Raw genomic sequence first — 11,883 nt, forward strand, 5'->3', positions numbered from 1 at the left:
CCAGGATGGTCTCGATCTCTTGACCTTGTGATCCACCCGCCTCGGCCTCCCAAAGTGCTGGGATTACAGGCTTGAGCCACCGCACCCAGCCCTAGTTTTTGTATTTTTAGTAGAGACGGCATTTCACCATGTTGGCCAGGATGGTCTCGATCTCTTGACCTCGTGATCCGCCCGCCTCGGCCTCCCAAAGTGCTGGGATTACAGGCTTGAGCCACCGCGCCTGGCTCTATGTTGTTTCTTAATTTTTTCTCCAATAATTCCCTTCACTTGTTTGTTGAGGGGTGGGCGGGAACACAGGGTGGGTTATAATCAAATATTTAATTGCTCAGGTGGAAAGCCCAGTGATAAAACAAATTACCCTTCTCTGATTCCTTTTAAAGCCAGTAGGCAAATTGGTTACCTAGAAACACACTGACTTATGACCAACCCCCTTCTTAATTTACCAAGGTCAACACATATGAAACCATAGATCCGTTGACAAGTCTTCCTGGAATTATAATAGATTTATACAGGTTAATGTTCTCAGATTATGAGGCTCAGAGGAAGAAGCCAAGTCTAAAGGGGAAAAAGCCACACACACATATATATATATTTTATATATATATTAAAAAAATTGGCTTTTGTGTCAGCATGGCACTTCTGTCAGTTGCTGACTGCACTGGTAAGAATGGGTAGAACGGCGGAGGAAAAGGAAATGCAGTTATCTTTGAAGCCAACGGATTTTCTCAAAACTTAACATTGGAAGACAAAGTTCTGTACTTCTAGAAAGCCTCCTAAGAAAAACAATATACACCTTCTTTAAAAAAAATTAAAATTATCCTTGAGAGTCTCTCCTTATTTTGAATCCTGTTTCATTTCACTGGAGTTTCATATGCTGTATATCACCTAGTTAAGAGATGCCAACCAACAATTCCTAACATACATGTTAAATCTTTTGGAGACGGAGTCTTGTTCTGTTGCCAAGGCTGGAGTGCGGTGGCATGGACTCTGCTCACTGCAACCTCTGCCTCCTGGGTTCAAGCAATTTTCCCATCTCAGTTCCCCAAGTAGATGGGACTACAGGTGTGCACCACCAGGCCCAGCTAATTTTTAAATTTTTATTATTTATTTATTTTTTATTGCATTTTAGGTTTTGGAGTACATGTGAAGAACATGCAAGACTGTTGCATAGGTACACATGTGGTAGTGTGATTTGCTGCCTTCCTCCCGATCCCCTATATCTGGCATTTCTCCCTATGCTATCTCTCCCCAACTCCCCACCCCCCGCTGTCCCTCCCCTATTTCCCCTAGACAGACTTCAGTGTGTGATGCTCCTCCGCTTCGTCCATGTGTTCTCATTGTTCAACACCCACCTATGAGTGAGAACATTCGGTGTTTGATTTTTTTTTTTCTTGTGTCAGTTTGCTGAGAATGATAGTTTCCAGGTTCATCCATGTCCCTACAAAGGACATGAACTCATCATTTTTGATGGCTGCCTAATATTCCACGGTGTATATGTGCCACATTTTCCCTGTCCAGGCTATCATCAATGGGCATTTGGGTAATTTTTTTATTTTTAATAGAGACAGGGTTTCACCATGTTGGCCAGGCTGGTCTTGAACTCCTGACCTCAAGTGATTCACTCATCTCAGCCTTCCAAAGTGCTGAGATTATAGGCATGAGCCACTGCACCCGGCTTCATACATGTTAATTCTTGAAAAACTGCAATTCATTTAGAAACTCAAATTTTACTTTCTTCTCCTATGCCTTCATAGTGACAATAACTTTTTTCATTGACATAATATCTCAGGAGACTGAGTTGGTGACGCCCGAGGATTGTCAGGAGAAATTGGTGAGCCCCTGAGCACAAGAAAACCTACCCAGGGATTTGCCTTCAACCCCATCTTCCTAGTCACACTCTTCTGAGGGGCTCCCTCATGGAACTTTTCAGGCCACCATTATCTTGGGAGACTCCTGGTACAAAATGACAGAGGTCTGAGGCAAATTTATATTTACACAACAGAACACCTGTATTAAAATGAAATTTTATGGCTGGCCACAGTGGCTCACGCCTGTAATCCCAGCACTTTCGGAAGCTGAGGTGGGTGGATCACCAGAGGTTGAGACTAGCCTGGTCAACATGGTGAAAACCTGTCTCTACTAAAAATACAAAAATTAGCAGGGCATGGTGGCACAGCTATTCAGGAGGCTGAGGCAGGAGAATTGCTTGAGCCTGGGAGGTGGAGGTTGCAGTGAGTCAAGATCACATCACTGCACTCCAGCCTGGCTGACAGAGCCAGACTGTCTCAGTAAATAAAAAGAAAAAAAGAAATTTGCTAGGTCTAGTCTTCTAAATTCTAGGTTGAGGTTTAGTAGAGCACAGTGGCAAACTCTGCTAGTACAACTTTAACTGCCTCACTTCATTTTTGACTGGAAATTACAGGCTACAGAAATATGTATCTGCAACTTGAGAAAAACCCACATAAATGCAGAAGTGTATAGAGATAATACAAAGGTCTCCCTCGATCTTCCTCTCTCCTACCTGAATCTTGCTCTCCTTGCCAGGTGACGATGGCTCAGAGCTTAGTGAAGACACTTTCTTTTATGGATTTACGTAGAATTCTCGCCAAAGCTGTTGGGCCAGTGGTAAAATTTTGAATTATAAACAAAGTGAAAACAATTTCCAGGTTCATAAAATTATCCTATAAACACATAAAATTAAAACAAAAGCTTCATTACTCATATCCTGTATTTTATTTCTTATGAAAATGGCTACCCAAAGAAGTCATTGTAACAGCCTACCATTTCAAGGCAGCAACTATAACTTAAATGCTAACGGACTCACTCCATAAGACAGAAAGCCCTTCCCCAGGGCTGAAATGGGCATTTAAATTTCCCAAACCCAGTGACAACTGATAATTTTTATTATCTATCAAATAGAAACAAATGGATTTTATAGTTCCTCTACAGCTGAAAAACGCCACAAACAATAATTGACTCTACCTCCATGATCCGCTGACTTATGCCAGAAATGGCACTAAAACACAATTGTGATGTTCAAACTGGGCTCTGGCTGCCTCTGGGGGTTATTTGGTGTTATGCCAAGGCCTGTTGCCAGCGACATGGTGAATATACTGGCTTTATAGACAGCAACTTTACTTGAGGCTAAATAATCACGTATTTATTTTTCTTAAAAGGTTAACCATAAGCTTTTCCCAACTGAAATATACAGAAAACCCCAATGTATGAAACAACTCTTAGGCCCTGGTGTTGGCAGCGGTAGTTGGCTGACATGTCCTCCCCGCAGGCTCCCTGTCCTACCTGGGGGCGTGTGGCCCCTTCCCCTCTGGTGAACCCTGGGGAAATGGTTGGCACCCTCAGCCTTACTGCCTTCTAATCTCAGCACAAAGACTGGACATTCTGCCTGGGACACAAAAAGGTCTCTCAAAGACGTCCAAGAGTCACCAGTGTGACTGTCCTTCCTGCGTGTCCTCCTTTCGGGTAAATAAGAGTAGCACAGCTGGGATTTCATGTGCCGAAGTCCAGCTCTTTACATCTAGACTTTTTGGGCTTTTCAGTCTTGTTGGTAGTAATACATTTCAACAAATTAATACTTCTATTGTGTTTGTGTAGCACTGAGACCTAGTGGCATCTCACTTTTACACTGCAGTAAACGGCAGTATATGTCCCCAAACTGTGAGAAGCTGCTGAATGTTCCCAAACAGCACCCTGTTCCCTATTCTGGTTTCTGAATATTCTGGTTCTTTTTCTTTTCTGTATATTCTTCTAGTCGAAGAAGCCACTTGGCCCAGTACTGGGAACAGAGCTCCTCATCCATGAAATGTGGGTGGGCAGGAGATCCATCTTTGTAGGCCACCACAATTAAACCACACTGCACCTACGAGGAAACACAGGGCAATTCTCATTTCACTGCAGTAGGTCCAGAGTTCAGGTTCATTTCCTTCTTACTCCAGGGCAAACTCAGTAGAAAAAAATCTACAGGCTATCTCCTAACTCAATTTCTAAGGCGGGTTGATCAAAGACTGCACCAGGACACAAGAACACAAAGATGACAGATAAAACACTGCAGGGTGGAAAAATGCTTTTTTTTTCTTTTTTGAGACAGGGTCCCACTCCCATTGTCCAGGCTGGAGTGCAATGGTGCAGTCTCGGCTCACCACAGCCTCAACTTCCCGAGCTCAGGTGATCCTCCCACCTCAGGACTCCTGAGTAACTAAGGTGGGCACCACCACTTCTGGCTGATTTTTCACATTTTTCATAGTGATGGGGTTTTGCCACGTTTCCCAAGCTGGTCTGGAACTCCTAGGCTCAAGCAATCTGCCCACCTTGGCCTCTCACCTCAGCCTCTTTCAAAGTGCTGGGGTTACAGGCATGAGTCACCACACCCGGCCAAAAGTGCTATTTATTTATTTATTTATTTATTTATTTAGAGACAGAGTCTTGCTCTGTTGCTTAGGCTAGAGTGCAGTAGTGCGACCTTGGCTCACTGCAACCTCTGCCTCCTGGGTTCAAGAGATTCTCCTGTCTCAGCCTCCTGAGTAGTTGGAACTACAGGTGTGTGCCAACATGCCTGGCTAATTTTTGTATTTTTAGTAGAGACAGGTTTCGCCATGTCGGCTAGGCTGGTCTTGAACACCTGACCTGAGATGATCTTCCCACCTCGGCCTCTCTAAGTGCTGGGATTACAGGACTGAGCCACTGCGAACAGCCTATTTGTTTATTTTTGAGACAGGATCTTGCTCTATCGCCCAGGCTAGAGTGTGGTGGCACAATCTCAGCTCACTGGAACTTCCACATCCTGGGCTCAAGCAATCCTCCCACCTCAGCCTCCCAAGTAGCTGGCACCATTGGTGCGTGCCACCATGCCCAGCTAATTTTTATGAGTTCTTGTAGAGATGGGGTTTCACTATGTTTCCCAGACTGGACTCGAACTCTGAGCTCAAGCAATCTGCCTGTTTCGGCCTCCCAGAGTGCGTGAGCCACTGTACCCAGCCAAAAAGTGCTTTTTTAAGTGGGAGAGGAACAAGGAACAGATCAAGTAGTGGGATAAAAATAGAGATTAAAAAAAAAAATAGAGTAAAACCCTAAGAAGTTATATGTATTTTTTTAACTTTTTTTTTTTTTAAAAACAATTTTTCTCCTCCTCCCTGCAACCAAGGAGTTATAGTTTTGTTGCTGTTGTTCTTTGAGACAGATTTGAGACAGAATCTCACTCTCCTGCCCAGGGTGGAGTGCAGCGGCACAATCTTGGCTCACTGCAACCTCTACCTTCCTGGTTCAAGTAATTCTCCTGCCCCAGCCTCTGGATTAGCTGGGACTACAGGTGTGAGCCAGCACGCCCAGCTAGTTGTTAAATCTTTGTAGAGATGGGGTTTCACCATGTTGGCCAGGCTGGTCTCGACCTCCTGACCTCAAATGATGTACCCACCTCAGCCTCCCAAAGTGCTGGGATTACAGGTGTGAGCCACCACACCCAGCTGGAGTTACAATTGACGAGTAAGCACTGAACAAAGCTTTAAGTAGAGGCTCAGCGTCCTGACCTGAAAGCTGTACTTGGTGTCATGGTTCACGGCACCCATGTACGCCACTACTTGCAGTGGGTTGTCAAATGTATTTCGAAGAAGAGGCTTTGGTTTCTCTGATGTCTTCCAGTCAATCACACACAGCTTGCCCCTAAAGAGAAACCACAGGAATACTTTGTAGGTAATAGATCAAACTGAAAATCTCTACTAGGTTAACCCTCCTCTTACGTATAGTTTGTTACTTGTCACCCAATGACTACTGCTCCTATTTGCCATTTTTTTTTACTTTTTCTTTTTTTTAAGAGATGGGGTTTCATATGTTGCCCAGGCTAGACTCATACTGCTAGACTCAAGTGATCCTCCCACCTCAGCCTCCCGAATAGCTGGGACTTCAAGCGTACCCCACCACTTTTTCTTTTTTTTATTTTTGCACCAAATAATCAGTGGATTCCTCCCCTCTACCCCTATCCTGGTGGGGTTTATACTTGCCAAATGCAGACATCAAAAGGAACACAGGGAGTGGACTAATAACCGGTGACTCTCAAAGGGCTCTACCAGTTCCATCTGTCTTTCATTCAGTTTCAAAATCAGCAGTTTATAGGGAGATTTTGTACATACAGCATGTACATTACTTACATGTCACTATAGCTCTAGACAATTAGAACTCATGCAAAATCAGTCTAGAGCAGCACTGGCTAAAAGAAAGAAAATGCGAGGCACGTGTCATTTTAAATTTTGTAGTAGCCACATCACAAAAGATAAAAAAATACAGGTGAATTTTTTTTTTTTTTTTTTTTGGAGATGGAGTCTCACTCTGTTGCCCAGACTGCAGCACAATGGCACGCTCTCGGCTCACCCCAACCTCCGCCTCCTGGATTTAAGTGATCCTCCTGCCTCAGCCTCCTGAGTAGCTGGGATTACAGGCGCATGGCACTACGCCTGGCTAATTTTGCATTTTTAGTAGAGACCAGGTTTCATCATGTTGGTCAGGCTAGTCACCTACTCCTGACCTCATGATCCACCCGCCTCAGCCTCCCAAAGTGCTGGGATTACAGGTGTGAGCCACTGCACCCAGACACAGTGAAATTTTAACATTTTACTTAACCCTAACATATCCAAAATATCATTTCAACATGTAATCAACATAACAAATTATTAATGGAATATTTTACATTCTTTTTTTGTACCAAGTCACTGAAAACTAGTTTGTATATTGTTACAGCACACGTTAGTTTGGCCTGATCAGATTTAAATGCTAATAGATATAGGTGTTTAGTGGCTACTCTACTGGACAGTGCAGGCTTAGAGATAATTTTATTGTCTTTATAATTGTTTTGTAATATTGCCAAGTTTGACAATCTCTGTAATTGAGGAAAGAGCCACAGTAAATCTAGGAGGCTGCCATTCCTGGTTCTTTTTTCTTTTTTTTCAGATGGGAGTCTTACTCTGTCACCCAGGCTGGAGTGCAGTGGCACAATCTTGGTTCACTGCAACCTCCACCTCTTGGGTTCAAGTGATTCTTCTGCCTCAGCCTCCTGAGTGGCTGGGATGACATGTGTGCCACCTCACTCAGATAATTTTTGTATTTTTAGTACAGACGGGGTTTCACTGTGTTGGTCAGGCTGCTCTCGAACTCCTGACCTCAAGTGATCCACCCAACTCAGCCTCCCAAACTGCTGGGATTACAGGCATGAGCCACCGTGCTACATTTCTGCCACAGACCACTGTTTGCAGCAATGTACTGTCATTGTAGAACACAATAAGTGTAAAAAAAAAAACATTAATAGCATTCTGTAAACTGTAAAATATTGATGAAAGAAACTGAAAATGATACAAATAAATGGTAAGATATCCTGCTATGGACTGGAATTAATATTGTTAAAATGTCCATACTATCCAAAGCAATCTATAGAGTCAACGCAATCTCCATCAAAATTCCAATGGCAGGCCGGACATGGTGGCTCACATCTGTAATCCCCAATACTTTGGGAGGCTAAGGCAGGCAGATTGCTTGAGCTCAGGAGTCCAAGACCAGCCTGGGCAACATGGTAAACCCTGTCTCTACAAACAATACCAAAAAATCAGCCAGGTGTTGTGGCTGTAGCCTGTTGTCCCAGCTACTTGGGAGGCTGAGGTAGGAAGATGACTTGAGCCCGGGAGGTGGAGTTTGCCATGAGCCGAGACTGCATCACTGCACAACAGCCTGGGTAACAAAGCCAGACCCTGTCTCAAAATTAAAAAAAAATTCCATCATAATTTTTCACAGAAATAGAAAAAAAAATCCCAAAATTCACATGAACCACAAAAGACTCAGAATAGCCAAAGCAATCTTCAGTAAAAAGAACGAAGCTGGAGGCATGACATTCCCTGATTTCAAAGTACAGTCATGCGTAGCTTAATGACAAGGATACGTCCTGAGAAATGCGTGGTTAGGCGATTTTGTCATTGTGCAAACGTAGAGTATATTACACAAACCTAGGGAGGATAGTACCACACACCCAGACCTTTGCTCCTAGGCTCAAACCTGTACAGCATGTACAGTATTCAGCATGTACTGAATACTGCAGGCAACTGTAATACAGGGGTAAGCGTTAGTGTATCTACATACATCTAAACATAGAAAAGGTACAGTAAAAATATGATATAAAAGATAAAAAATGGTACACTTATACAGGACTGGAAGTTGCTCTGGGCAACTGAGTGAGTGAGTGAGTGGTGAGTGAATGTGAAAGCCTGGGACATTACCACAGACTACTGTAGACTTTAAACACTGTACACTTAGGCTACACTAAATTTATAAAAATGTTTTTCTTTCTTCAATAATAAATTAACTTTAGCTTACTGTAACTTTTTTACTTTGTAAACTTCTTTAATTACTTAATTAATTAATTTTGAGATGGAATTTCATTCTTGTTGCCCAGGCTGGAGTACAATGGCATACTTTCAGCTCACTGCAACCCCTGCCTCCCAGGTTCAAGTGATTCTCCTGCCTCGGCCTCCCGAATAGCTGGGATTACAGGCATGTGTCACCACGCCTGGCTAATTTTGTATTCTTAGCAGAGATGGGGTTTCACAATGTTGCTTAGGCTCGTCTCGAACTCCTGACCTCAAGTGATCCACCTGTCTCAGTTTCCCAAAGTGCTGGGATTACAGGTGTGAGCCACCATGCTCTGCCTCTTTCTTTATATCTTTATTCTACATGCTTTTTCTATTATTATTTGTTACTTTTAAAACTTTTGTTAAAAACTAAGACACACACACATTAGCCTAGGCCTACATAGGGGTAGGAGCATAGTAAATACACAAGCCAATAATAGTTATTATCATTATCAATTATATACTGTACTGTACATAATGGTATGTGCTGTTTTTATATGACTGGTAGAATAGTAGGTTTGTTTATACCAGCATAACCATAAATACGAGTATTATGTTGAACTATAACATTACGTCACTAGGTGATAGGTGGTCTTCAGCTCCATTATAATCCTGTGGGACCACTGTTGTACATGCAGTCTGTCGTTGACTGAGACATTGTTACGTGGAACATGGCTGTATATGGTAAAGCTGTTGTATTCGAACAGCATGATAATGGCATAAAAAGAGACACAATAAACCAACGGAACAGGACAGACAGCCCAGAAACAAATCTATGAATTTACAGTCAATTAATTTTCAATAAAGGTGCCAAGAACAAACAACGGGGAGTATCTTGACAATTACGTTAGGAAAACTGGATGTCGACTTGCATAAGAATGAAATCGTACTCAATCTCATACCATATACAAAAATCAACTTAAAATTAAAGACTTAAACGTAGTGCTGAAACTGTAAAACTACTAGAAAAAATAACGTGAGAAAAGCTCCACGACACTGATCGGAGCCATGATTTCTCAGATAGAAGCCTGAAAACACAGGTAACAAAAGCAGAAACACACAAATGCATCAAAAAGCTTCTGCATAACAAAGGAAACAATTAACAGAATGAAGGCACAACCCGCAGGAGCTAAACGAATATTTCTTTTTTTTTTTTTTTTTTCGGAACGGAGTTTTGCTCTTGTTACCCAGGCTGGAGTGCAATGGCACAATCTCGGCTCACCGCAACCTCCGCCTCCTGGGTTCAGGCAATTCTCCTGCCTCAGCCTCCTGAGTAGCTGGGATTACAGGCACGTGCCACCATGCCCAGCTAATTTTTTGTATTTTTAGTAGAGACGGGGTTTCACCATGTTGACCAGGATGGTCTCGATCTCTTGACCTCGTGATCCACCCGCCTCGGCCTCCCAAAGTGCTGGGATTACAGGCTTGAGCCACCGCGCCCGGCCACGAATATTTCTTAAAAGAGGACATGAATGGCCAACAGATAGATGAAAAAATGCTCAACATCTCTAATCATTAGTGAAAAGCAAATCAAAATCACACTGAGCTGTTACCTTATGCCTGTTAGAATGGCTATTATCAAAAAGACAAAAGTGTTGGTGAGGATATGCAGAAAAAGAGAACCCTGGTACACTGTTGGTGGGAATGTAAATTAGCTAAGCCATTTGAGAAAACATCATAGAGGTGCCTCAGAAAACTAAAACATCTAAAAACTAAAACCAGAACTACCATATGATCTAGCAATCCTACTTTTGGGTATACAGCCAAAGGAGTTAAAATCAGTATGTGGAAGAGACATCTGCAATCCCCAGTTCACTGCAGCATTATTCACAGCAGCCATGATGTGGAAACAACCTAAGTGTCCATCTAGGGATAAATGGATAAAGAAAATGTGGAGATACATATATATATATACACACAGATACACACAACAGAATACCACATAGCCTTTAAAAACAAGGAAATTCTGTCATCTGTGACATGGGTGAACATGGTGGACATTTTGCTGAGCGAAATAAGCCAGGCACAAAAAGACAAATACTGTATGATTTCACTTACATGTGAAATCGAAAAAAGTTGAAGTCGGAAGTAGGGAGAGTAGAATGGTAATTATAAGAGAATGGAGATGGGGAGTGGGGAAGGGGAAAGGGGAGATGCTGATAAAAGGTACAAGGTTTCAGTTAGGTTGGAAGAATAAATTTTAGTGATTTGTTGCACAGCGCAGTGACCACAGTTAATAATAATACATATTTAGAAGTTGCTAGAAGAGATTCTAAAGGTTCTCACCACCAAAAAATGATAAATAGGTGGAGTGATAGATATAATTAGCTTATTTAATCTTTCCATTAGGTATACATGTATCAAAATATCATATTGTAACCCATAAATATATACAATTATTGTCAGTCAAAAATATTTTTATAAATTGTAGTAGTGTAAACCCAAATTAAAAGCGCATTAACAGTTCACAAATAGCTCTTAAAAGATGCTCAGCCTCACTTATGTGAAATGTAGATTAAAAATACAATGTTATCAAAATTACTAACGCTGTATTGTTAAATGTATTCTCTCATATCCTTGATAATTTAAAATGCATACCCTTGACCCAGCAACTTACCTAAAGAAAGTACAGGACAGCAATGGCTTAATATCCTGGATGCAAGTGACAAGTGCCTGGGAGATTTAAGAAGTACTCATACCTAGGTCAACTTCAGACCAACTAAATGTACTGTAACTGCATATGTCACACATCTAAAACACACAAGCCAGGCGTGGTGGCTCATGCCTGTAATCCCAGCACTTTGGGAGGTCAAGGTGGGTGGATCATCTGAGGTCAGGAGTTCGAGAACACCCTGGCTAACATGGTGAAACCTCATCTTTACTAAAAGTACAAAATTAGCCGGGCGTGGTGGTGCATGCCTGTAATCCCAGCTACTTGGTATTCCAAGGAAGGAGAATCACTTGAACCTAGGAGGTGGACGTGGCAGTGAGCCACATCATTTCACTCCAGCCTGGGCAAGAAGAGCGAAACTCCATCTCAAGAAAAAACAAAAACAAAAACAAATGAATCTGTGCATCTCCCTTGAACAGCTCTGTAGTATACAAGGAGGCACATTTGCCACAGCACTGTTTGTAATTGTGGAAAACTAGAAATAACCCGAATGTTCCCAATAGGAAAATGAATATGGCTCATTCATACAAAAGAATGTCAAAAATGAGTTAAGAGAGAAGTAGGGCTGGGTGCGGTGGCTCAAGTCTGTAATCCCAGCACTTTGGGAGGCCAAGATGGGCAGATCTACCGGAGGTCAGGAGTTTGAAACCAGCCCGGTCAACGTGGCAAATAGAAACCGCCTCTATTAAAAATACAAAAAAAAGGCCGGGCGTGGTGGCTCAAGCCTGTAATCCCAGCACTTTGGGAGGCTGAGGCAGGTGGATCACGAGGTCAAGAGATCGAGACCATCCTGGTCAACATGGTGAAACCCCG

At 42.4% G+C, this 11,883-nt stretch overlaps 1 protein-coding gene across 3 annotated transcripts in view; it reads right to left on the reverse strand.

Annotated features, from left to right (window-relative positions):
* Positions 1 to 2,710: 2,710 nt before the first annotated feature.
* The window catches only part of MGME1 (mitochondrial genome maintenance exonuclease 1), a 23,139-nt gene continuing 13,966 nt past the window's right edge, over positions 2,711 to 11,883 (reverse strand). For 2 of the 3 annotated variants that reach the window (XM_017512682.2, XM_017512684.2), the window contains 2 exons: positions 5,541 to 5,673; positions 3,295 to 3,877 (listed from right to left, as the gene is read on the reverse strand). In XM_017512682.2, coding sequence (XP_017368171.1) covers positions 3,716 to 3,877; positions 5,541 to 5,673 — 295 coding nt within the window. In that variant the 3' untranslated portion in view covers positions 3,295 to 3,715. Of the gene's footprint in view, positions 3,878 to 5,540; positions 5,674 to 11,883 lie in introns of all 3 variants that reach the window. The other variant, XM_017512681.2, reaches the window with a different exon arrangement.

The sequence above is a fragment of the Cebus imitator genome, unplaced genomic scaffold (assembly GCF_001604975.1).
Source record: "Cebus imitator isolate Cc_AM_T3 unplaced genomic scaffold, Cebus_imitator-1.0 Scaffold475, whole genome shotgun sequence".
Lineage (NCBI taxonomy): Eukaryota > Metazoa > Chordata > Mammalia > Primates > Cebidae > Cebus > Cebus imitator.